Source organism: Camelus dromedarius, chromosome 28, assembly GCF_036321535.1.
Source record: "Camelus dromedarius isolate mCamDro1 chromosome 28, mCamDro1.pat, whole genome shotgun sequence".
In the NCBI taxonomy this organism is placed as follows: domain Eukaryota; kingdom Metazoa; phylum Chordata; class Mammalia; order Artiodactyla; family Camelidae; genus Camelus; species Camelus dromedarius.
The window spans coordinates 5,774,136-5,801,467 of record NC_087463.1 but is presented as its reverse complement, the minus strand read 5'-3'; the positions used below and the strand labels follow the sequence as shown (position 1 = coordinate 5,801,467).

At 45.1% G+C, this 27,332-nt stretch overlaps 1 protein-coding gene across 7 annotated transcripts; it reads right to left on the bottom strand.

Moving 5' to 3' along the window:
* Positions 1-4,824: 4,824 nt before the first annotated feature.
* On the bottom strand, positions 4,825-26,000 carry SLC14A1 (solute carrier family 14 member 1 (Kidd blood group)). 7 transcript variants are annotated; one of them, XM_031441995.2, is made up of 11 exons: positions 25,924-26,000; positions 25,188-25,269; positions 20,135-20,291; positions 18,969-19,158; positions 16,300-16,428; positions 14,077-14,269; positions 12,580-12,727; positions 12,241-12,375; positions 8,544-8,593; positions 6,731-6,900; positions 4,825-6,570 (listed from the first exon to the last, which is right to left on the bottom strand). In XM_031441995.2, the coding sequence occupies exons 3-11, from the start codon at positions 20,268-20,270 to the stop codon at positions 6,528-6,530; spliced, it is 1,194 nt and encodes a 397-aa protein (XP_031297855.1). In that variant the 5' UTR covers positions 20,271-20,291; positions 25,188-25,269; positions 25,924-26,000; the 3' UTR covers positions 4,825-6,527. The 7 variants fall into 7 exon arrangements, with proteins under 7 accessions (XP_031297855.1, XP_031297854.1, XP_031297851.1 ...); XM_031441994.2 differs by lacking the exon at positions 25,924-26,000 and adding an exon at positions 25,512-25,917; XM_031441991.2 differs by lacking the exon at positions 25,924-26,000 and adding an exon at positions 23,144-23,301 and having other exon boundaries at positions 25,199-25,252.
* Positions 26,001-27,332: the final 1,332 nt, after the last annotated feature.

Below are 27,332 nucleotides of genomic sequence, written 5' to 3'. Positions count from 1 at the left end.
AGAAAGAAAGAGATTCTTTCCCACCAGCTTCAGCCAGAAGAACTGAGATCGGCAGCTGCTGTCATGTGACCGTCCTGACTCAGTCACTGCGGTAAAGTGCAGTGTTTGCTGTTCTGGTCTGGCTCATGGGCCTCCCTCTGTGGTCAGGGGTTCAAGATCATGAGCAGAGAGGTCAGGGGTCGGGGGTGGGCACAGACTGGACACAGAACAGTCGCTTTGTGCCTCAGCTCACACACCCTCTTATTTCCATGTACACAGTTTCAAAAATGCCTCTGATTAAGATAAAGCCACATTGCTCGTACCTCCTTCCCATGGGAGACATCCAGAAGTCTCCTGAATCCCCCTCCCCCTTGGGGATGGGTGTATTCCTCTGGACCTTGCAAAGGGGTAAATCTGCCATCCACAACACAGCAAATATGTAGCCATCATGGAAAGGAACAGGAGAACAATAAAAAACTTACACTTGGAAAAGGGAAAAGGGAAAAGGGAGCGGGAGATGACAGCCCTTGGTTCAAGGGACGGCATGTCTCGCTGGTCAGGGACAGTGAGTAAGTGGGCAGACATGTTTGTGGACTGACCGCCCGGCCCTGGGTGAGTCCTCGGTCAGCCAGTGTGGCCTCCCTGTGCTCTGCTTGCTGGAGCCTCCATCCAGGGCTCACCTGAAGGACATTGGGCAGGTTTTGGTGTGGGGCTAGCCTGCCTTGAGGCCCACTCCCTTCTGGCATGGGCTCTGGGGCCTGGGTTTGCCTCAAGGTTGGTAATCATAAGCTGTTTTCTGTCCAGCCTTCAGTGTCTCTGGCTATCAAATTCTCACTGGTTACATTTGAGGGATCTTCATTGACTAGTAAGTCATGAGGTTTGAATCTGGACCCCAGCCTTGCGTTTCTGCATCTTAGCTCATTCCCCCAGGCCTCAGCTTAACGGCTTTGTCTGGCCTTTGCCTTGACTCCTCTGAGTAACTCAGAGACTTTCTCCAGACCACTGTCAGACTCAGCTCCACTTTCCTTCTGTCCTGCAGTGTCTGCTCAGATTTCAGGTTCCTGCAGGCCAGGATCTGATTGGCTCAGCTTGGGTCAGGTGACTACCCCCGGGCCAATCCCTGTGGCCGGGGGGTTGGAATGTATGATTGACCAGGTCTGAGTCATTTGACTCCCCTTGTGCCTGCGAGCAGGGCATTAAGGCTGGCAGCCTCAAGAGAACCCCATGGGTGGGGAGGGAGCAGATTCCTTAAGGAAAGGAAGTTTCCGTTACCAGAAGAAAATGGGCAGTATGTTGGGGAGTTATAAACAACAAATGTCCACTAGGGCGGGCAAGCTGGGATTTCAAGACTATGAGAAGAGGAAGTAACCACGATCTAAATGGCTTAGAAGAGGAAAGCTGTTCGTAACTACCGCCCTGCTGGCATAGACACGCACCTGATTGAGCTCCCTGGTCCTCGTCTACTGGCTTTTCTCTTCACAGCGATGTGCTCAGTGGGGGCTGTGTTTTAATCATGCATTTGTCCTTGCTTTCTTTTCATATATCCCTCCTCCTCTTTCCTTTCCTTTGAGTGATCACTGCCTCAGTCCTGAATGACCACCTTCCTTGGATTTGCACATCAAAACTAATCTTTCTACAATCTCTTTCCTATAGGATTTGCTCTTGCCAACTCTTAGGTGGGAAGAGACCAGATAAACCAGGGGTTTTAATATCTGAGATCTTAATGAGTTGCTGCTGTCGCAGCATAATGCTCTTTTACTGAGCCTTCAAGGGAGAAATTTCAGGCTCCAAGGAGGCAGGGGCAGGGGGTGCTGCTCTGAACGCATCTTAGGGTCTTGGTACCTCTCAGATCATGGACGTGTTGGCCTGACCTGGTCCAGGTGTGACCGTCCTGATGCTGATGCCAGGTGCGTGCACCTCCCTCACGCACTCAACACTGAGTCCTGGGTTCTTAGGCCCCACCGCATGGCCTGGAAAGGAATAATATTTTGCACTAAACTATAACCAATATTAGGCACACAAAGTCTGTCTGCATTGGGTCCTTTGGCCAATTGTATTCCAGGGTGACATGCAAAAATGTTATCGACTGGTCTGGTAAAGGGACTGATGGATGCTAAGGAAGGGGGTCCTCAGGCTACAAAGTGCCTGTGATGAGCAGTCGTGGGCGGGGCTGCAGGTCACAGGTCCATGAGGAAAGGGAGGTCAGAGGTCGGACAAATGGCACAGGTGTGGATGTTGAAGGAGGTTTCCAGGAGAAGGAGAGAAGCACAAACTAGCCTTCTTCACAAGAGCAGAGGGGTGGAGGCAGGGCCTGGGGACCCACAGTGGCAGCCTTCTTCTTTCTGGCTTTTTTTTTGTCTGTGTAAAATCTGGTTAGCTATTGCTAGGTCATTCTTACAGGTGAAAAGGCGTGATCACACAGCAGGTGGGTAAGATGAACTCTGTGCCATTGTCTTGGCTAAGGGTGAGAGTGAGACGGGGAATAATGGCTGATACAGGCTGACTCGATGGATGTAACCTTTTTTTTTTTTTATTGGATTAAATAACAGAAATTTATTTTCTGACAGTTCTGGAGACTGAAAGTCCAAGATCAAGGTGTTCTCCTGAGGCGCCTCTCCTGGGTTTGCAGATGGCTGCCTTCTCTGTGTGTTCACGCGGCATTGTCTCTGTGCACTTGTATCCCTGGTGTCTCTCTTCTGTCCTAATCTCCTTACTGGAACACCAGTCATATCAGCTTAGGACCCACCGTAACAGCCCCATTTTGACTTAATTATCTCTTTAAAGACCTGTCTCCATATTGAGTCACATTCTGAGGCACTGGGGGTAAGGGCTTCAACATATGAATTGTGAGAGGAACACAATTCAGCCCAGAGTAGTACCTTATCAATCTTCCAGTCCAAGACATTCTGTCGTCTCTTTCTCTTTACTGGCATTTAGGCTTCTTTGGTTTAGCTCCTCAACACATCCTGCCCAACCAGTATAATAGTCTCCCCACATGCATCCTGTCACACACACACATCCAAGATTTTCTCTGTATTAGTGCCCTGCTGACAATTTTTTTTAACATTTTTTATTGATTTATAATCATTTTACAATGTTGTGTCAAATTCCAGTGTTCAGCACAATTTTTCAGTTATTCATGGACATATACACACTCATTGTCACATTTTTTTCTCTGTGAGTTATCATAATATTTTGTGTATATTTCCCTGTGCTATACAGTGTAGTCTATTCTACAATTTTGAAATCCCAGTCTATCCCTTCCCACCCTCCACCCTCGATGGATGTAAGCTTTGTGCACTTAAAGAAAGTGGATTCTCCGCCACAGGCACCCCCTTCTGCCCCTGACCACCTGCCGTCTAACTGTCTGCAGTGTTAATCTCTGGGCCCATCAAAACATGGCCCCTCAGGAAGCGCATCATTTCTTTGGACCCAAGCAATTTTTTCTGGCAAAAGTGGTAGTCAGGGGATCCAGCAAGAACCCAAATGAGCTTCCAAGGCCAAGTCGAGGGGAGCCAGGGAGGGAATGTGTCAAAATAAGGGCAGAGTCACACCTCCTCCAGGAAGCCATCCTTAGTTATTCTAGGGTCCATGGAAGAAATCATTTTTTGGGGTGACTTTGCATATGGCAGCTTTGATGTATCCTATGTCTTTTAAAGTTAAATTTTAAGAGCTGCGAAAGCAAACTATTATCATACTTCAATTGACTTCTCTAAGAGTCTATCATAATTTACTACATTTGTTCAGATTCCTTCAGGATCTGCATTGCTGATTGTTTTAGCAAATGGAACTCTGTAACCATGAAGCTACAAGTCTTCTGATGGGGTTTGTTAATCCAGATTCAAGAAGGAGATTTAACTCTGATGATTAAAGCTTTTTGGAAGGAAGTTGTGAAATAAAGAGGAAGGCTGAGAACATTCACGTGCATAAAACCTTGCTCTATACTTAACAACCTCAAGAACATTCTTGCCAGGTTGTTTGTGTGAAGCCCCCTTGGAAATTCCTGATCTCCCATGGACTTTAACCTTCTATCTCAACATATTTCATGCTATCAGGTGTCATGCATAACAAGAAAATTGGCTCATGTAACTCCGAAAGGTATGGAGTGTCCGGAGTCTTTAGCAAAAGAGCCTCAAAAACCTTCTCTGTTTTCTACAACATACCAAAGGGGGCAGGTCACTCCTGTAAATTTATTATCTTGAAACTGCAAGTGGGAGAGGCTTCATTTTGACAAAGGGCACTCCAACGGGGCCAGTCCATTGTGGCTTCCTTTTGTTTCCTGTTTGGGCTGCTTTTGAAACTGGTTGGTGTACATTTCCATCCTTACCATGTTTTCTTTCACATATGCTAACCATGGGTGAAAAGAGGTGGGAGGGAAGTGCTTCGGGGGCAGATCAAGCACTGGCCTTCACCCTCAGGGGCTGACACTCTGAACAGTAGCTTGTCCTGGAACGCTGACCCTGAGTCAGGTCTTGGCCCAGGGTCAGTCCTGAGTGGGGTACCCAGGGCCTGTCTGGAAATGCATAGAAGCTGGCTCTCAAAATATTCTTCTCAGAGTGATAGGGTCATGCCCTGAATATCTATAACCATCCTCAGTAATGCATTCTAATCCCCAGTGAGGAGAACAGCAGATAGTTGAGAAGATACCTGAAGGGGTGGACCCACAAATCTGAAATTGGACAGGGTTTGCTCAGCTCCACATCTGGTGCTGTTATGAAGCATAAGAAAGGGATAAGGATTCCAGCGCATGGAAATAGAAGCAAGAATACTCATGCACATGGCTAGCAATACACACGATCACTGTAAAAGGCCTCTATGACTGTTCAACAAAATCAACACGAAATGGAGCAGTGACTGTAATTTATTCATATTCCTACATAGAAATCTGTCATACAGACAATAGTAAAGAATGCAAGTGCTCCCTAAGAAAACCAATAAAATACTCGCTAATATTGTTAGGATAATACTTAGTAATAAAAATAGCTTGAGCAAATTTATGCCATTTAAATTAGACAACGTCCAAGAATTTAAAATGTTCCTGTTTAGAAGTCCGTACGAGCACAGAGGAACAGGGTGTGCAATCAACACGCTGGAGCTTTGTTCTGAAGATGGACTTGGAGACAGTTCAGAGGGTCTGGTTCGCTCAGCTGTGGTCCAGGTTCTTTACTCCTGGTTATCTTTGGTTATCTTGCTTTTTTGACCACCCCCTCCCCCCCGACTCTCATTTCACAAATTCCCTGACAAGGGAGATTTCAGTTCAAACACTGAAAACTTAGTTTTTCTGCAGGAAGATGCATGACTCCATGACAATTGTGGAGTCATGGTTTCAAAAGGCTTTGGTCACAAAGTTTTAAAATTGGAACAAGGTTTGTTTTCTTGAGAAAATGAAGGAGTGAACTGTTCCCTAAAATATTTGTAGGTTTACTGCCCTTCTTCTGTTTGCTCACTCAGCAAACTGCATATTTGGCACTGCCAACCTGAAGAGGAAAAAAACCTTTAGGATTTCAGCTTCGCTTTTCCAATCCTCCAAAATTCCTGAGCTTCCTATCACCACTTGCAGCTTTTGGGTTACAGACTCTTTATAGGACTGATAACTCACACAAACAAAACAAAGCAGGGGCCTCTTTTATCTATATTTCTTTTTGGTAGCTCAAATACCATTGGTTTCTGAGCGAGAACACTGTCAGTGTGCAGAAAATCACAATTATTTTTTTAACGTAAGAATTCAACAACTTTGAAACACCCGGAAGCGATCTGACATTAGCTTTCAGTCTTTATAACGTATAAGTCATCTTTAAATGAATTAAAAATGCCTTTCAGAGGCTCCTGGATGTTTATGGTTTGAGTCTGTGCACTTGTGGCATTGACAAAACCAATTTAGGGATTAAAGTAAAAATAGCTATGAGAAATATTTTAGAAAAATGTAACTTTTCTTTAATATCTAGGAACTGATGAAGCCAGGAACTTCTCTTCTTTTACCTCTTTGAAAACAAATCCATTCTCCTAAGAAAAAAGATAATACTAAACTCTACCTAGAAAATCCTTTGCAGAATCCAAGAAAAGGGACACTACAGAGTAATTTTTGTGGACAGGATCCCTCCTTCCTCCTGCGGCTCTGCTAGCCTGAACCAAACCAACCATCTCCTGTAAGAGATGGGACCCGCACGTGGGACAGCATGGAGGCCCTTCTGCTGAGGAGCTGGGGGAAGGGCTCAGTGATGGGCCGCACCCCTGCCACGTGGACCACAGCTGTGATGTGTAACTTGCATTGATCTTAAAGAAGCCCAGTGGCTTAGCTGAGAATTCTGGGTTGACTTTGATCTTGTGACTGTGAATTCCATTCACTTAAGGTTTAGTTGGCTTATAGAGATTAATTTTTAATACTGTTAACATCGTCTAGCCAACCAAACACCAGGAATATCAATAAATATCAATAATTAGCTTTGGTCTCATTTCCTCTTTCTGTTGGATCATTCTGACTTTATAAATATAGTACAATCTTAGTGCCAGCGCCCTATTAGGGTCTAAAATTCCATAGCCAGAGCACATCATCTTGATGTGTCTGTCACTTGTTTGGGGACGTCCCAGAGTCTGAAAGAAAAATACAAAATGAGCATAAGAACAGATCACCAATGGGTTAGTATGAAATTTGTTCCTAGTAAAAACAACAGTTTTGAAACCCTGGAAGTGAACTGGGGCAGTTTGCCAGAAATGACTTGTGACCGTGGCTGTGGATGGGAGTTGCACTCACAAAGGGCTTTCAACCATCCTCTCTTTGGCTTGTAGGTAGAAGATGCGGTTTTTTTCAGGATAAGTGACTTTACTGAGCGGCATCCTGTAGATGTTAGGGTTTTTCGTGGTCACCAGGAGAAACAGTAGGGTGGCCAAACAGAAGGACCAGGTACAAGATGGCAATCCGACCTGGAGGAGAAAAGACAAGCCACACGCTCCTTTGAGATCTGTTGGAAAGCTCGGAGATGACTCCCCGCGGGGCACTGCTCTGGGCTCTGCTGATCCCCATGGAGACTGAGTCTAAGATCGCAGGGCATTCAGTAGCTGAAATGCCAGCATCCATTCCTTAGTCGTCAGTCGTCAGTCATCTCTCCATCTTGTATATCTTGCCCTCCCTCTTGTATGTGCAGACTTCCCACACTGGACGTGCAAAGATGACAGTTGGCTCTCAGGGATGACACTTAACAAACCACCAACAGCTCCTGACCACTCTTCACGTGCACAAAGCCATCTTTGGTTAGTTCAGCCCATGGTGACGTCCCCTCTCCACTTCCACCTAGACTAGGTCTTGGACTCTGCTTGCTTTAATTCTCTTCAATCCATCTCTCAAAAGACTCTAAGCGCCTTGAGAGTGCTCCCTGTCCTCTGCGTCCACGGCAACACATGCAATTCTGAGCATACACTGTGTACTTGGTTAGGTTTGGCCCTATATGTGGACCTGCCTGGGGTATGTGATGGTGCCCAAACCTGACTGCACATCAGAATCATCTGGAAGAGTTTAAAAAACACAGATGCACAGGCGTCACACAAGATCTACTCTATCAGAAATGCCAAGGCACAGGGCTTAAGGATCTGTATTTTTCAAAGTTTCCCTCTCAGACTCTGTTTTGCAGCCTGTGCAATTCTGGTCCACAGGCCAAGTTCTGTGAACCTTTGTTGGAACATGAAGGGCCCCATAAGCTCTAATGCCTCCCCATCATGCCTGGAACAGGGCTTTGACATTCTACCATAAAGATATTGTGTCTCCAGAAGGACTCTCCCAGGTAACGTCTCTGAGCTGCTGTTGAGAGGGTTGGATGCTGGTCCTGACGCACAGGCAGCCATGACCACATCTACATGGATGGAGTTATCAGGAACCAGCCCTCCATCACCTGCAGCGGTGGGTGAGCAAGGGCACTGAGACCCCAGAACAGTCAGGGGATCCTGCGCTTCTCAGGGGAGGGGAAGGGGGAGGGGAAGGGGAAGGTCAAAGGGCAGGACAGTGCTGAAAAAGCAGGAGAGAATAGCAGTAGGCACTTAATGGGCCACGATTTTGCCCGTGAAATAATTCAGCCAGGATGTGGGTCTGAAAAAGTCTTACTGATGCCTGACTAGGGATTGGAAAAATAGACAAGGGGTATGAAAAACAGTTGGCTTCATGAAAAAAAAAAAAAAACCTGGGTCTTCAGCCAATTGTCCTTTTGTCCTTCCTTTTCTGACTTCCCAGCGTCTACGTGGTCCTGGTTTTCTGTTTCAGGAAAGGATATTCTAAAGGCAAATTCTTGACACTCAGAGTTAAAGTGCGAACTTCACACTATGCTGCACATTCTCCATTTTTCTTTAAATCGAACAATCTGATATTTTTAGTAAGCCAGATGAGTGTAGTTTAGACTAAAGTTTACCACGGTGCTGGAGGGGAAGCGAGGACAGGTGGGCCCAGGAGATGGACAGCGGTGGCTACCGGCCATGGACCCTGCCCTGGGACGCCACCTAGGTGGACTTCAGGAGGGCTTCCCTGTCACTGAAAACTGATCAGTCATGCCGATGAGAAAGTGAGATTAACGCAAACTCACCACAGCCATCAGGTTTGACATGCTGGCTCCAAGGTAGGCAGTGAACAGAGCTACAAAAAAAAAAAAAAAAAAAAAAGAAAGGTTGTTAGCTGTGCCTTTCATTACCAGAAAGACTGCCTTGGGGTATAAATCCTCTGAATGTCAACTTGTGTGTTTCGCCAGCTAGCCCAGCATCCTGGTTACAAGGATGAGCTTAGTGTCAGCTGCTCTGGGTTCACATCCCGACTCCACCCTTAGGAGCTTGGTGCCTCCACTGTAAGTCATCACCTCCTCGCCTATCTCTCTATCAGGGGTTAGTGTGAGCGTGAAAGAAGATAGTGTCTGGGCTTGGCACACACAAAGCACTCAATAAAGGCTGCTTTCCTGTAGTTACTGTTTTGTTGCTGTTTTTGCTAATCCTTAAGAAAAAGACCTTCCGTGGTAAATAAACTTCCACTTATTTAATCCAAGAATAATTTAATTAAAACGAAATTCAGGAATGTTCCTTGAGATAGCACACAATCTCACTGCATCTGGGATTCTCATCTCAATGGTTAGAATTCATAGTTACAAAAAAACATGGTATAAAAAAATTAGGTAGGTAGTAACCCAGAAATCAGCAGAAACTGAACACAGACTTGGGATTCCTCCCCATTAAAACATTTTTCCAAATACCATGAAAGTTGGCATACAGGTCAATGAGTTAATATTCTGTGTTTTTATGAACTTTGAGCATGGATTTTAGAGTAGGTAATTTGAGTATACGTATGACTTTCAATGTAAAACAATAAAAACAAAGATCGCAACTAGCTAACCATCAATTCCTCAGTTTTGGTTGAAGGAGGGGCCCAAGGAGGCTCAGGGAAGCCCTTAGTTTCCACAGAGGCAGCCTGAAGAATGACCCTAACATAGTGGCCGTGTGGCGTCTTGGGCTACCAGCACTCACTTAGACGCTCCTGGTGATCTGATCCTCATGTCCAGCCAGACATCACGTCAGTCACCTTGTGGGGTGGGACGGGAGTGGTGGGAGGGTCTCTGCCACCCTCATTTACTTTACTACAGAGTTCCATTCTTTCATCGTGATTTCATCTTTTTTAAATCATTTTTTGTTCAACAGTATACTTAATTCTTTCACATCTGAGTTGTCTCACGCTAATGGGAAAGCTGGGTTGGAACAGTTTCTTTGCTTGATTTTGATAATCTCATTCTTCCTCCCCACCCCATTTCATTCATTCATTCATTCATTCACTCATTTAAGAACTATTCATTGGCCCTTGACTAAGTACAGGGGACACTCTGTCCCTGCTCCCTAGAGGAACAGCTCTTCTGTGACACCTCCCCTGAGCACAGGAGACCTTATGGCCATTTCCCTCCGGGAAGTGCAATGGCTTAATACCTAGTAACACACTTCTGGTGCTCGGGTCTCATACTGTCATGCTATTTCAAGTCCATGTTGCTTTTTTCTCTAAAGTAAGAGTGTCAGACTATCTTATTGTTGCTGCCCGTCCATTAAGACTGGCTGAGTCGGGCTGGGAAAGCCTTACGTGAAAGGCGAAGTTCTGGACACCACGATTTGGAGGTGACGACCCTGACAGAGTTCTGAGTAGCTGAGGGAGAGAAAAGGCTCTTGAGTATGGAAGGGAGGACTGAATCCCAGTTCTTCATAGACAGTGTCCCGCCCCACAGACCACCATGGGCAAGTCCTGCATGATAACCCAACTCTTAAAAAAAGATCCAAAATGTGGTTCTGGTTTGCACTGAGAAAATTACAAAACCGAGGAGTTTCCTGACCATGGAGTTTCTGGTTTAGGGACACAGGGAAGACAGCACTGCCAGGCTCCATCAGAGTCCCAAATCCTTTTCCTGATAAAGCCATAGGAATTGATAAAAGAGGAGCTCTGTAATCAAAGTCTGTGATTTCTTCACCTTGGCTGACAAGGTGGGTCTTTTGTCTGTCAGTATCAGGGTGATATGGACAAGCTGGAACTTGCTGCGTCATTTGACAAGTGAGATTTGCTGGAGGCCTGTCTCAAAACTTTATGTCCGAAGATGAAAAACACTGATAGTGCCCAGTGGGGATGGAACAGGGACTCTCACACTGTGTCAGTGGCAGGGGAAACTGGAATGGCCTTTTAGGGGGTACAATTGGCATCTTATTGAAATTAAAATTGCCACAGCTGGGATTTTGGCACCAGAGTCTGGGCTCTTCACTAATTCAATACAGTGCCTTACCCAATATGCTTTACTAATAAAGAAAATCTGATCCATCCAAAGGAAGGTAGGTGTGACAGGCAGAATGAAGGCCCCCAAAGATGCCCACGTCTTAATCCTCAGGACCCTGAATATGTGACCTTCCATGGCAAAAGGGACTTGCAGCTGTGATTAAGTTAAAGATCTTGAGATGGTGGGGTGGCGGGGATTAGCCAGGCAGATGCAATCACAGAGTCCTTATAAGAAGGAGGCAGAAAATTTCTACCTAGGGAGTAGGTTGAAATATTTCCACTTTCTGCTTTGTATGCTTCTATATTGATTGAATTTTTGTTCTGCTTTGCACGATAGGCCTGTATTACTTCTGTAATGAAGAAAATGATAAAGACATCACAGCTCTGGGGAAGCACACCTACAAAACCCTTCTCCTTTCCCGTGGTCTGTGGAGACTGTATCAACAACGCCTGTGACCGAGATAGTTTCTGCTTGATCTTTAAGGTTGTGCTCAGGCTGAGCCCCCTCTCCACCAAGTAGAATTCCTCCTCTCACTGTTTTTAGGACTCGCAGAAAAGCCACCTTTCCTAGGGGATGTTTTTTGATGATTCTGGAGGCTGTTAGCAAAGGTGGATGCTAGGTTTCCATTTACCCCAACTGACTGCGTGTCTTACAGCACGTCTCTTTGCCTCTCTGGCTTTCGAACGCCAATAGCGAAATGAGAAGGATTGAGTGGAGATCTCCAGAGCCTTTCCCAGCTCTGACGGGCTGAGTCTGGCTGGAAACACAGCTCAGAAAGGATCAGAATGTGAAAAGGAATATACGTATGTACACGCATGACTGAAATATTATGCTGTACACCAGAAACTGACACAACATTGTAAACTGACTGTACTTCAATAAAAAAGAAAAGAAAGGATTGATATAGCAGTTCTTAAAATGTGGACCCCAGGCACAGCATTAGCACCACTTGGACCTTGTTAAAAGTGCAAACTCGCCTCACCCCGTCCAACCCCCCAGCACCTCTAACCATGAGTCAGGGACCGGAGTGGGGACCCAGCAATTTGGGTTTTAAGAAGGCTTCCCGCTGATTCTGATGCCTGCTCAAGTTTGAGAACAGCCACAGTGATGTGCTTCTTAAACAGCCACATTAAGACCTTCTGATTCACCAGAGAACTGACTCTACATTTAGCTTGTTTCCTTTTAGTTTCTTGGGTCAAACAATTAGTATAAAGAACACAGAACAAGCCAAGTTTCTGTCCCTCAACAGACACATATTGTAAACTGGTTAATATAACTCAACAGCCTCTCCGGTCTTCAAAATGACCGGTGAGGTAGGCAGAGCGGACATGAGTCCTCCCAGAGAGGGGCTGGCGGTTGCCCTGGTCACACACCAGCAAGGGGCTCAGCCTAGAGCTCCGGCTCTGATTCCTCCCACAGTTCTTCCTTACTGTGGCCTTTGGTGTTGATCCCACGGTCACGAGCAACCACCCCCCCGGATACACGGGATACTCACCGCAGGCAAGAGCCAGGAGGAACGCTTGCCAGGTGAGCACCAGAAACATTCCTCCAATCGCAATGCAGGCTAGAGAGCTGTTGAAACCCCACAGTCCAGTGTAGATGTCCTCAAACGGAGCAGAAAGACTGAGTCCTGTTGGGCAAGGCAGGAGGGATCAGAGCTTTGAACTAAAGGCAGAATGCTCTGGAAGGAGTCCGGGGGTGGGGGAGGCATCTAAGAACTCCCGTTGGTCCCTTGGAAGCAGACCTTCAGGAAAGGTCTGGGGTATAGGAGATGCCAGAGACAGAGGTGGAGCGAAAAAGGTGCTCAGAGTCTGGTGACCAGTCTAATGCTCACCTGCTGCTAACCCCAGAAACGACCCGATCGCAGCGTGTAGGCACATGATGGGGGAGGAGAGGAGGATGGCGCCCAGGAAGATGCCCCCTGTCCATGGATTATCACAGCCGTATATCTGACCAACACCCACAGGCACGGACTTCAGTAACTGCAGAAATGATTTAGAAAATGCGGTCAATAAAACAACTGGACCGAAACCCACAGGACACCACAAACACCACACAATGTACTTTTAGGTTCAGCATCCTTCAAGATCAGTGTTCCTAATTTTTAAAATCTCTCTCTATAGAAAAATCTCAGTCCTTCTTCTGCTTTATCCCCAGAGACACACCAGCCCTTCCCCGCTGTATGCTGAGCGTGCCTCCGTTGCATTGACGCCTGGCTGTGGCCCCCGATAAGCTCAGGTGTGGTGTCACTGCTCCCCACTGTGAGAACCGGTCATGCCTCCCAGTGAGGATGGCAGGGGCCATAGCTGATACTTCAATGGCTTTCAACAGTCCATCAGTTTGAGGCCAATGCATGACTGCATTCCTCTGGTCAATAGAAGTATTATTACTCCCATGCAATTTGGTTGTTAGTATGAAGACCAGAGATCCAAAGTTGGTTTTTTATCCATAGTTCACAAACACAAAGGTGTTTTGTAACTTGTTAGCGGGAAAGCCAGTCTCCTGCACATTAAAAAAGGTAAGGCTGTTTTTCTTCTGATGTCAAGTGTCTTAAAAAAAAATCAAGAAACTGTAAACACGTTTATTCAATAAACACTGATAGGAAGGGCTAGAATTTGATTTGGGTTAACGAGGTTTTTAAAAATAGTGCTCGCCTTTTGTAATTTGTAAAGAGATACGATGCATACATCCTGTGATAGTGGTCCTCAAACTCTGGCCCACACCACTATTTTTAGGGGAGCCTAATACAGGTTGGTAGGCCCCACCCCCAATGATTATGACTTAGGGAGTCTGAGATGGCGCTCATTTTGGTGCTTAAAAAACAATGATTTTGATCTCTACCCAAGCTCGAGATCCCGGATTTATTGTGCATGTTCTATGAGATCTACCACAGGAAGAAGCAGAGTGGGGAGATTCTGCCGTGGGATCTAACAGTCAGCAGCCGTTCTTTCAATTGGAGGAGGCAGGTCTTGGAGGACCGAACCCCAGGTCGGAGGCCCCTAACCCAAGGGCTGGCCCCCATCACACCCACCTAAACAAAAGCCAAGTTTGCAATAGAGTGTCTGAATTCCAATGAAGTGATACTCTGGTGGTGACACAGCACATTTTAGGAAAAGAGGGGGAAAAGTTAGCTTTGACCAAATAGTCATTAAAAAAAAAAACTCCCTTAGAACCCAAATCTTGGGATTAGAATAAATAAGCATTTAGATGGCAGGAGACGGCAGCAAGGCCACCCCAGAGCTGAGTCTTTGTAAGGCTCTGATGCCCATGAGCAATCAGCCAGGGGGTGTCTTCCAGAGCTGGGGTGATATGAGAAGGCAGTGTCTCTTACCTGCAGGGCGCTGAGGTCAGACCAGGTGACATTGGGAACCGAGGTTGCAGGTGTGATCAACTGGCTTGGGAAAAATGGATTGTAATGTCCCGTGGCAGAAAGGTACATTGACAATACCATGTTGAAGGGCAGAGTGAAGACTGGGAGGTCCCATTTGCAGAACACGGAGCTCAACGCACTTGAGAAAATTGGACTAAAAACAACAATAGAACAGAATGGAAGAAAACATTATGTGATAAGCCAGGTTGACAAACTGAATTTCTGTTCTATGGAGGGGCTTTGTTTCATCACCAAATAGTGTTGTATAGGCAAACTTCACCGAAAAAACAGACGAAACAAAACAAACCCAAACACACCCAGAATAAAGCCTGTCATGGAATAATTCTTACGTAAAGTCAAAAATCAACCCTTAGCTTATTTGGCTTTTGAAAAATTACACTCTGGGGTTGCTCACAGTGAGTTATAAATCTAGGGTTTAAAAATATCTTTTTGAAGTATTTAAGACATACAAAGAAAATATTGTCTACACATTTAAAGCCCCTTGTGTAACCTACCTGATCATACGCCCCTCCCTTCCCACCAGACGCAACCTCTGTCTTGAATGTATGCCAGCTCTGCAAGTCTCAGTATATTTAATTTTTAAAAAGGGAAACAATGGTCCCAGGGAGGATGCAGGTGGTGTGGGCTGGAGGAAAAGGTCTTAAACTTGGGGCAGGGGGCAGGTATTTTTTAAATAAAAAAAATTTTACTATACCTTTTAATCACATATTTATCCATCCATTGTCCCACTCATCCATCTACCAATCTATAATACTCAAATCTGAAGAGATTTGAGTTGCATATTCTCTGTTGATTTTAGGTCAGTTTTATTCTTCCTTTACATAGTAGCAGTTAGTTCTCAGGAATGATTTATAATGTGAAAACATTCAGCTTTCAGATGCAAATGTATTTATTTGTCTTTTCTATCTCTAGTTCCAAAAGGTGAGTCGTGGATATTCAGAAAACAACAATTTCCTAATCACAACCAAATGGTGATAACCACCAAATGGGTGGTGGACAGAGGGCAGAGTTTCAAGTCCTTGAGCAGCTGACTTGTGTGACCTCGGGCAAGGGGGAGCCCCACAGTTTCCTCATCTGTAAACTGGGAAGTTGGATTAGATGTTCTCCAGGCCCTTTTTTGCCCACATGTTGCCCTAAATCAAAGAGCCATCACTTTAAGGTCAGAACTCCCGATTTCCTGAATTGAGGGGAGGAGGCGAGGGGACCACGTACGGGCCATGTCTCCTGATCTGAAGTTTCCCCTGAGCACTTTGGCTGTGCTGGCAGGTTCTCCTCCACACACCTGTGGGTGCAGCCAGGGTGGGCACACTGTCCATAGTGGGCTGCACTTCTCCTTTGTGTGGATACTACTATTTCATATTCTAAACATGTTACATTAAAAAGGAAATGTCTGCTTCCAAAAAAAAAATGGATTTAAGACAGGGTCAGTGTAGAGACTAGTTTGAAGGCTTTCGAGGTAAAAAAAAAAAAAAGGAATTGAATTTAAAGAATTCTTTTGAAGATGAGAGGGGCAGGTGGTTAAAGGGAGTTCATATAGGCACAGTGGTTCTCAAAGGGTGGTCCCTGGGCCAACTGTGTCAGCATCACCTGGAAACTTGTGAGAAATGCAGATTCTCAGGCCCAGCCCCAGATGGACTGAGTCAGGAAGCCTGGAGAAGAGAGCAGACTGTGTTTTAACAGGCCTTGCAGGGGATCCCAACAGTGTGCGTGGTTGAGGACCACTGATGGAGGGAGTGCTTCTCCACTTTGAACTTTGGTAACCCCAAGGAGCCTTCAGAACTCCTGATGCACTGGCAACACTCCAGATTATGTCAGAGTTGGAGGGGGGCAGAGAGGTGTGTGTGGAAGGCCACATGCATCAGTGTGTTTTAATGCTTCCTCTTTCCAACAGACATAACCCAAATCTAAATTAAAAAATTATTTTTCTAAAAATCGTGTTATCTACATAACATGAAATTGACCATTTACAGTCTTAAAGCATTCAGTCTAGCGGCATTAAGTTCATTCGCATTGTTGTGCAACCATCACCACCATCTATTCACAGAACATCTTCATCTTGCAAAACCGAAACCCCGTACCCACTAAATAATAACTCCCCCTTCCCTCTTCTCCCCTCTGCATTTTTTTTTAAAAAAGTCACTTGGAAAACCAGGTGCAACTTACCAAGTCATGGACATAAGAGACACAGGCAGTAAGAGCCACCAGAAGTAGTTCCCCTTGTCTGAAAAGACAGCCATGAGGATGCCCACCAGGGTAGCATTGTAACCCTGGAGGCCAGCCGCGATGGCGGACCTGTGGGCGAGATGCACAGTTCAGACACTGCCAGGCGGATGGGCGCAGAAATGAAATTGTAACTTTCAGATAACATTCATGTTTGAAAGTGAGATTATGTCTAGGAATTTATTTCAAAGTCTATAGAAGCTAAATACTAATAAAAGCCTGAAAAAAATAAAACATACACAGATAAAATGCAGATGTACACATAAAACAAGCCCTGTGGAGGCGGCGTAGCTAACCTCAGAACTCCAGCATCCGGGAGAGGAAAGGGAAATGGACAAGTTAGCCTGTTCAGCTTCCTTTTAGCCTCTCCTTCCAAAACTTATTATTTTTTTCAAATCATTAAGAGCTTCTGGTGGGGGAGGGTATAGCTCAGTGGTAGAGCACATGCTTAGCATGCACGAGGTCCTGGGTTCGATCCCCACTACCTCTGTTAAATATTAAAAATATTCAAAAGTCAATCTAATTACCTCCCTTCAAAAAACAAACAAAGAAAAAGGTTAAAAAAAAAATCAGTAAGGGCTTCTGACTCGAATAGAGATTTTACATGAAACTGTTTCCTAAGTCTGATTTTCTTGCTGAGAGGTGTAAGATTCTTGAAATGTAAATTTCCTTCCACGGTGTCTTTGGCCTTGTAAACATGAATCTTCCAACTTAGCATATATTTTCATCTTCCTGTGCTTCCATTTTGTTGCCTCCAGGTATGCATTTCCAAGTTATTGCAAAGAAACACAATTACTTTTATTTGGCAAAGTACTCCATTTAATTGTATGTGTATTTAGCACCTAATTCTTTCGTGGGTCCTTTTTGCATCTCAGCATTTAACCTTACATCTAAATGTTGTCCTCTGGGTAAGCTTCTACTCCTGGCTAAAATGGTTCCCACTTCGTACTTGGGAACTAGAGGTCCCCAGTAAGAAATGGAATTATTTCCACAGAATAAACCCCAGGGTTGACAAGCTGGGTCCCCCAGGGCTCTGAGAGTTGGCAACACTTGGCACCTTGAAGGTACCCAGGGTTCAATGATGAAGTCTGTGGGGGTCACGGGGTGTGCAGATGGTGAAGTGGGTGGGTGCAGTCGAATGCAGGGCTTGGAGAGGAGGCAGTGCAGCCGAGCTGCTGGGAGGCACTGGATGGTGTGAGAGTGTCTTCCTGTTTCTTTGTAACCCAAGCAGGAGGCCCCAGGGCAACAGCAAGATGATGTCACTTACATTTGTCTGAGCAACACCATCAGAGGTGGAACTCCATGTTCTAAAGCCTTTTGTCTCCCTTAAATAATCCTTCGGGATATGTGGGAGGTGATGCGATTTTTATTGGTTGCACTCAGGAAGTAATAACACCCTCCAGAAATTGAAGCCATACATAATGACAGTGGGGAGATGTGCAAAGACTTGCCCTCTCAACACCTGACTTTCAGATTTAAGGCTTGAGTTTGGCCAATAAAAAATTAGCAGTGGTGCCTCCACGTTGCGGAATGCCGCAGCGATGACAACGGGAAGATGTGTATTCATTTAAAGCAGAGGACTGCCTTTTTTAATGAGCCATTTAGGGCCGAGGAAAGTAAAGAGATCTGAACTCTAACCCACGTAACTATGGCTTGTCTTTTAAATAATACCTGATAAGGAAAACGGGTCAACTTCTACTGGGGCAAAACAGTGAAGAAGATGTGCTATGATACAATCCTGGACTTCTCCAAGCTGGACAGACTGTTTCTTGATGTGCATTAGAAAAGGATGTGACCTGAGATGCAGTATCACATTCTACAGAGAACAATTCAGGCTCCTTAGGCCTGATGGGGAAGTGGAGCGTTTTCTGACTCTCTCCCCAAGAATCTCCGTAGGCAATTGACAGTGAGTGTTACAGGAGCTTAGCTGTGTAATGACCAGCCACTGGGGATTATGCATGGACCCTGGGCATCTAGAAGACTGGCAGGCTCCCTGAAGGAACTTGTTAGTTGGGAGAATCCCCTGGTGGGAGTCAGCTCATCACTTCTTTATTGGCAAATCAATTTATAAAGAACATTCTATTTTTAACCTAATCCACAGTGTAGAAACATTCCATTAACATTTCTGAAGTCAGAATTTGCTTACTTAAAATTTGTGGCAGTTTATCTCAACTTTTGCATTGTCTGTGAAGAATGAATTTGCTAAACTAAGCATGGAAATACGATATAATGGAATTAGTGAGATTTTTAAGCCACTAAAACTTTTGCTGAGCTCATATGCAATTTGCCCAAACAAACAAAATGCTGATGGTAAATAATGGATCATTCATTAAAGAAGAACCCTTTGGAAACTCCCCTGGGAATTACTTATAGCTTAGTTCTGGTCGCCATGGAAACCTGGCATCATTCTCGCTGGCCGCTTATTCAGGTACCACGAGTACGACGCTATAAATGATTTCCTGACTTCTGACTAAAGGCAAATATAAAGCGTTCTGTGGAATAAAGGTTGATTCTCCTAGGCAGGGTGGGGCTTTATCTCTGCTGCCTGAAGTCACTGGTTGGCTCCTGTGTTCTCAGAAGTGAGACACGCAGGCTTGGATGGACGTGCCTACCTGTCCTGACTGAGTAAGAGGGCCGCCAGGGTGGAGACCACTGCTCCCACACAGCCATTGAGAGCCCACCAGGGGTTCTGGACCAGGAGTCCCACCAGAATCAGGATTCCACTGATGGGGTTGCTGACAAACACCACTTGGGATATGCCCCGAAGAACCCAGTTGACGAACTGGAGCATCTTCGGTTTGTCTGGAAGAGATGAAGTGGGCAGAGCTACGGAAATGGCGAGGCAAACGGCGCTCCTTCCCAAGTCCAAGGCGCACCCTGAGCAAAATCCCCTCTGATGAAGGTGATGCTAATTTCTGATGTTCCTTGAAGCTTTTTCTCTCAACTGTTTCCCCTCTAATGTCACCCAGATCCCCGAAAGCATCCAATTTCTTTGTGCCCAATCCATACTGCCCCTATTAGAACCTAAGTCCCAGAAAGCATTGAATGCACTTATTTTTTATGGTAACTTATAATAATCATTGAATGGTTCATTCTTTTTTTTTCTTTTCCATTATAGTTTATTACAAATATTGAATGTAGTTCCCTGTGCTATACAGCAGGACCTTGTTGTTTATCTATTTTATATACAGTAGTTTATCTGCTAATCCCAAACTCCTAATTTATCCCTCTCTCCCCTTTCCCCTTTGATAACCGTAAGTTTATTTTCTATGTCTGCAAGTCTATTCCTGTTTTGTAAATAAGTTTATTTGTATCATATTTTAGATTCCACATATAAGTGATATCATATGGCATTTGTCTTCCTCTGTCTGACTTACTAAACTTAGTATAATAACCTCTAGGTCCATCTGTGTTGCTACCAATGCATTCTTTCATTCTTTTTTATGGCCGAGTAGTTGAATGCACTTACTTACCATGCTTAGAGATTCAGACCCCTAAGCCAGAAGAATGAATTGCCAGAAGCAAAATTTCAGTTTTTAAGTACGGAAGTTACAAGGCGGAACCAGGGGCCTTCCTCTGATATGGACAAGGCCCTGGCACTGACCACTGTCTCCATAGAAATTTGTTTTTGAATAAGTTTGGAATTAGAAGATAAGAAGTTAAAAAATGGGGAGGAAAGAGATAGGTAGAAGGTAGGGGAATATAACTAAAGACATGAGTAGAACCAGCAAACCATTACCCCCAGGGCCACTTCTCCAAGGGATGGAAGCATAAGTACCTTTAAGCCAGTTGGCCAGTTCTTTCATATCGCCAGTGACGTAGCCAAGCGCCTTGGGGAGGCATCTTCTCGCCTGACGCGGCGAACTCTGATTTCCGCCCTGGTCCACCTTCACCATTGTGGGGCTGTCCTCCATGGCTAGCTCTTCCTCTGATTCCTCGAGGAAAGAACAGAGCTCTTCAGGCTGGCCAGTGTTGGACCTGGTCACAGCAGCCACAGAGGATGAGTTTAATCAAAGGCACTTCATTTGGACCATGACATCCCATGGGACTAAGAAAGCACCATTTTCCTCTTGAAATATTGTCACAGAGATTATTACCAAAACCCAAACCCCATATTACTTCAATTATCACTGTCTTTAACACCATCATAAGACGATTCTGGTCTTTAATTTCCTAAAGGTCAGTTTCTAGTTCAACAAGTCTGTGCTGAGCTCCTACAGACTGCACTCAAAGAGCTCAGGCTAGTGGGAAAGACTGGAAAATAGTTAATTTCAACATAAAGAGTCAGATTATGATATAGAAATAGCCAAGATCAAGTACACAAGCTTCTTGCTGTCGGTTGAAGAAGCCAGACATCAGGTTACAAAATGGCGCTCATTGACACAGACCATTCAGCTACTTTCCAAGACAAGCAGCCATTTTAAATTCAATTTTCATTTTACGAAAAAAGGGTCTTGCTTTTAAAAGTTTGAAAGGGAAGAAATACTTACAAAACAGTTTGTGTGTGTTGACACAGCTTCAGAAAACCCCCTCGTACACACTCTCCAAGTCAAAGATTGCATCAGGCAACTGCCTCAAACAGTCTTTATTTTTGGAATTTGCTATTTAACTGTTTAAGAACTGGCAAAACAATATTCCACAAAGGTGTAGAAAATGGGAAAGCTGGAAGTGGACCAAGCTGTTCAAAGAGTTGTAATCTAAGAATTGTAGGCTATAAGGATGTATGGGGTGTAATTACTGTAAGCATGCCTTGGGGAAATACTAACACAGTAGAAGTGTGACTTGTGTTTACTATGAGATTCTTCTCATAATAAGTGTGTGATGGGAAAGCACCAGCATCAGCAGAACATGGTACCCTGTAGACAAAAATGAAGGTTTCATGGTTCCGACTGTAAATATAAAAGGATACCAATGAAGTCATCCCAGAGAAAGGCAGAGGGAGAGAGACAATGGTAAAATCACCTTGAGTGTGCAAGAAAAGCAAAGAGCACAGCCAGGCTGGTGAGAAAAGGGGAACACCAAAACCACCAGACTCCGGAAAGCACAAGTGTGGAATGTTAAAGCCACCGGCACAGAAGCCAAGACCAAGGAAACACCCAAAACCCACGCAGTTAAACCAGCTCGTCCTCTCCCTGTGGTCCGGCTGTGAGTTCGGGGTTCTCAGGGCTGTTTTGGGGCCCATAGTTTTCATTTACCATAGCCAACAAATAGCTATTGGCAGATAATAAAGTTGTAGCTTTTTTCATTTTAATTTTTTGCAATCTTGACTCTAGTTTTGGCTTCTATGAATCCCAGTATGGAAATCAATGCAACTCATTTTTTTTAATTGCATGACAATTACAGCTCAGTTGTTTTATTTCATTATCCAACTAACCATTCTGCTTTTAAACAGTGGCCAACCTTTCCATAAAGCAGCAGTTGTTTATACAATGCATTCTAGACCAAGGTCATTTTTGTCTTGGCAAAACAACGTTAGACACTGGCGTCTGTGAGAAGTCCAGTGAAAATGCATTAAGAAAACCTCAAACTACAAACTGCTGAGGGCCAGGAACCAAAACTAAGTCTTTACGGAGCTCAGCTGGTCCCAAAGGTAAACCTGGAAAATAGTTCAAATTATGAAAAATTGGATTTAATTTCATAATCTGAGTGATGGCTATCATTTATTTTCATTTATCTCTCTCTTTAAATGTCATAACTGAAAATCTTGCTTGGTACGCCCTCTCCTCTGCTCCAGTACCCGGTCTCAAAGCATCTTACGAGTGCAATCAGGCTCCAGCCCAGTCTGGAGTTTCTATAACTGAGTAGATCTGGTCCTACAGAGGCAGCATTGAAATGAAAACATTAAAGTGGCGTTTCCCATCCAGGACAGAAAAAATTAGGTCTATGAGTTATTCTGGGCTGAACAAATTCACTCTCTCAAAATTTCCAGCATTTATTTATTTACTTTAGGGGGTTTTAAATACATCATCACCTCGGAGATTTTTGGAGATACAGATATGAAATCTGATATTATAACTGGCCAGGTGTGATTGAAAACCTGAATGACCAGAGTTCCCTGCCGGGCCACCCAAAGTTAAATAAAGATGGAACTATTTATCTGAATCCATAGGCCAACATAGAGAAGGCCTGTGGCGCTTTGTGTCTCCAGCATCCACATTTCGGGGCGGGCTGTCTGAGAGAGAGGGGTCTTCTCACGAGCAGACAGTGAGTGCTGTGGCTGAAGCCTTGGGAACCACTTCTGAACTCCTGAACACTCTGGAGCCCTGACTACTGGTTCCAGAACTCAGGCATGGAGAACTGGTTATGAGAAACCAGTAGCCTAAAGGTTGTGGTTTACCCTAGAATTTAATCAGGCCAGACTATTTGCATTTCTTTAGGGAAACTGAAGAAGCCACACATCCTAATTGGGAAGGCAGTGCAAGGTGGTAAAGCGGGGAATTTCAACGGATGCTCCAACTTCTCAAATCTAAGTAGGTCATTAAATTTCAACTACAAACACAGGACAAGAAAATAAAAGGGAGAAACTCTATAAAATAGGGGCAGGATAAGTTAAAAACCCCAAACTACTTTGCCCTAGACTTTCCACAGTTGTCAAAAGTCCACAGCACAATGGTCCAGCATCCAAACCAAGATGAGCGCTGTGTGACTTTCTCGACCAAGACCCCTGTGCCCCGGGCTCAGCCCAGGCCGCACCACTCAGCAGAGCACGAGGACCCCACTTCCCAGGCTCCGTTCAGAAAAGACACAGCAGAGTCACAGAGACAGAAGCCGCACAAAGGTAGCATACCTGTTCTGGCTGCTCACGGGCCGGAAGCAAGCTTAGCCAGGGAAAGCCTCTGTGCGCTGCCTCACCACCTTTTTTTCCAAAAAGGCCCCTCCAAAGAGGACCACGAGGGGCGTCACCAGCGGCGCCAATCAAAGACCGTCCATTCATCCTTCCTTTCTCTCCATATGTGACAAAGGGCAAAAATACGTGAATCAGCGGGATTCATGCCCTGGCTCTGACGAGCACGAGAAATGCAAGGTAGGGTGCGGGCAGGAGCTCTCCCAGGGGGTTCTTGGGAGAGGAGAGCTCCCACGGAGAAGGCAGACTTCTCCAGCAGCAAGAGCTCCATCAGCAACGAGAGCCAACGAGCTGACTGCAGACACTGAATGTTCGTTTTACTTTGTTTAAAAGAAAAAAGAAAAAAAGGCAAACCATCTTGCACACATTTTGTTCTGCTGCATTTCTCCACTAACAAGAGGCTGACAGATCCGAAGCCCGTTTCAGAGGGAGGGGTGGGCTTCAGGCAAACTATCAAGGCTCCGACTTGGGGACCACCGCCAATGCCACAATTTCCCTCAGCCTTGATCTTTACAAACATGAGAAGCAGAAGCCTGGTGTGGGTTCTATTTTCTGTATCAGAAACTAGCCACACTTTCTTTTTCACGCAAAAACCTAGTCTAAGAGACTGGTAAGTGGCATTTTTTCTGTTATCTGAAAAAGAATTGTTAAAAATTGGACATCACCTTGTTAATAGTAAACAATTCTTAGTTGAATTAAACATTTTATCTCCTTTTTTTTCTTTCAAATTTCCATTGCATCCGAGGATAGCATTCTTCCTTCAGAAGTCACAGAAAAGTTGTTTGTATAGTATTCTTCTTTCTTCCCCTTTCATTTTTAGTTTCTTCTACAGGTCTGGTGTCAAATCAGAAAACTTACACTTTACTAGAGTGATTCAGAAAAATCCACAATTGTGGAGGATATTACTGGCATGTCTTAGAAAAACAATGATGTGCACGTATGTTCATCCAGGGTTAAATAAGCTGGCTAAATAGGAACCAAGCTGGTGGGATATACTGCATATATTTTTGCTTGATAAAGAGCAACATTAAGAAACCCAATTGTAGGGTTCTCATCTTATACATAGTTAAAAAAAAAAAAAAAAAAGAAAGGATGAAAAAAAAAAAGAGAGAAAGAGACAGGTAGGATTGTCACATTCCGCATCACATTTTCCCACCACCAAATCACATGCCCCTTGGAGAAGGACATTTTTGAGCTCAACATCAATACTTTCTTAGAGCCGAGAAGACAGAAAAATCTGAGCGCTAGGTGGGGGTACTAGAGAGCACATAGTTCAAGCCTTCACTTTACAGAGGAGGAAACTGAGGTTCAGGGCAGAGACCAACCACACGAACTCAGCAGAGTCAGCCTTAGGGAACAGGTAAGCCCTGGTGGCTCTTTGTGGTCCAGGCTGGAGCCACGCACGCAGATGGATACCTCCCAAGAGTCTGTTCAAGTCAACACACCGTGAAGAAGCAGCTTCTGAATGCTGGGCTGCACTGGGTGTTAGGGCTCCGTGACACAGAGGACACGGCCTGTCTTCGTGGCCTCCCTGACCAAACCCGGGGTTGGGGGGCGGCATTGAACAGCAACAAAGGGCTCTGGTACCCCCAGTTTCACCCCATGCCTTTGCCGGAAGCAATGACTCTTCTGACATGCCTCAGAGTAAGCCTGTGTGTGCTGAAGTTAACATTCCAAAGATACTCTGGAAGCTGCATCTGGTGAGCTTAAAGCAGGAGTCAGAAAGCACCCAGATCACTAGTGAAATGAAGCAGTATTTATCATGCTGAAATACAAGGTTTCAGTTCAGCTAGCATTCCTCATCTCAATATAGGAAATACAACTCATTTTACTTATCAGAATATACTGGAAATTGATACCATTAGAGTCTTTAATTCTCCATGCCTCTCAAGTTATCACTTTTAATACAAAGTTTTGGATACAGATATAGAAGAAAGCATTCAAACATTCATGCTCTATTGTAATAGACTGCAGCATTGACATTTACCTGGTACTTACAATAATCCTTATTTTCTGCAGGTTTTGATTCTAAGTGGTGGGGTGGGAGGTGCTCAGCTTTTTTTCTAGAGCTGTAATCAGAAACAAAGAAAATGCTGTCAGGTAACCTGTCTCCTGGTTAAAACACTTCTCTCCTTGGAACACACTCCTCCTAGGAGCCTTTAGCTCTGAATTCCACATCAGAAAGCATAGCCGCAGAGACGCTGCTGGGTTCGTGCCTGCAGTGTGATTGACTAGTCCCCCCTCCAGCACGACAGCTCATGCAGAAAGATCTGTAAAACCAGAGTTGGAAAGGGCCATTCTCAGTACCAACTTTTTTTTTTGAGGCATATTGATACATCTCCAACTTCACTTAATTATTTCAAGAACACAGCCTGAAACTCCTATACAGCGTTGGCGAGCTCAGAGTCATGTAGCACATCAAATGGACTCGTTGCCAAAAACCCTCTTCCACAGGGCGCTCCGGTGCTGATCCACCCCGCTTCAGAAACCATGAACAAAGACTCTGCTTTCAAGCCTCCAGAAAGGAGCCGTGGCTTTGGTAAATGGCTTTCTAGTCTCCCAGAACTCTGACTTTGATGCCATCCGAAACACAGTTCTCCATTCAAAAAAGACAAGGGGAAAAAGAGCAAAAATTAGATCTAAGAAGACAAAGCCCCGATGATGAACAGTTGGAAATGGACAGAAATGGACTGGAAATGGACAGAAAGGAGGCGAGTACTCACACTGCAGCCGGCTTCCCGGGCAGACGGCACTGGCTGATAAAGCCCCGCCGGCCTCTATTAAAAGGGAGGTGCTTAGGAGGAGGGTGCTGGGGGAGGCACTGGCACTTTTTATTCGGAACCCACCCTGCCTATCTGTGCACCCAGTTTTCTCCTCCCACTTCAGGCCCAGGGCCAAGGCACTGCTGAGGAACTGGTTCCCTGTCCTGCACCTGATGTCTGTCTGTCTGTCTGTCTGTCTGCCTCTGATCTTCATTCCCTGCTGACAGGTTTGCCATCGTTTCTGCAGGTTCCAAGGTCTTTGTCCAGCATCAGTCCTACTCAAGTTCCTCTATGTCTTCCCCATGCTGTTTCCTCTACCTCCCACCCCCACCCTGAGATATTTGGGGTGAAAGTTTATAACTGCAAAGGATCAACAGAGTGTCACTTAAACTAAAAAGCTAGGGACAGGCTGCTACACGGTAGACTCTGGAACTGGGTGACTCCCAGGGCGGAATGTTATCTCAGACTCGATGTGGCTTCTGCACCCGTGCAGGACACCAGCAAGGTCCTGCAGGGCGTGCTGCGAGCGTGGGTGGCACAGGGGTGAGCAGGTCATTTTCTGGAAACCAACCTGCCATTTTCCCCAGTGAGAAGAAAGCAGAGATAGAAATGTTTCTCTGGAACGCCTTCCTTTCCAGGTGAGAATCCCTGGACAAACTCTGCTGCCTTTTAAAAGCCGGGAGGCCAACATTCCACAGCAGAGGAGTCTAAAATGCAGGTGGGAAATCCCTTTCTTCCCCATTCTTCTTACATTTCAGTTTTGTGGCTTGTTCTGGGACGGCAGAAATCCAACTAACTCCGGCGCACTTCTATGAGCAGAGTTTTTTTAAAAATGAAAAGCCTACAGACAGCCTCCCGCCCGCCTGGATGAGCTGATAGCCCTTGTCAGCGAGGCGGCCGGCGACTCTCGGGCTCCACCTCCTGGACACCCGCCAAAGCACAGGGTCCCTTGTCCTGGGAACCCCCTCCCTCCAGGTGGCCCCTGCGGCTCAGGGTGTGTGTGTCTGGGGCCTGGGCAGGAGACCACAGGTCCAGGTTCACAACCAGAATTTTGAGGTTCAGGCAAATCTCCCTCTAACATTTTCTTCCTGGTGAAAAGGAGAAGGTAAGCTTGCATTACCCTGAAGGAGAAAAATGAACCACAAAAGGATAGTCAGAGGTTTGGGAATGAAAAGAATCACACTAGTGTTTCCATGAGTCCTTTGTGCAAATAGGCTACAATCTCTCATAGTAATGATAATAAATAAATAATAAAAATAGCAATGATAATGATAAAAATTGCACAAATGGTTGGGCATTCACTTCATGTGCTGGGCATTGTGCTAAGCACTTTATATGCATTAGTCATTTAACCATCACCCCCCCAAAAT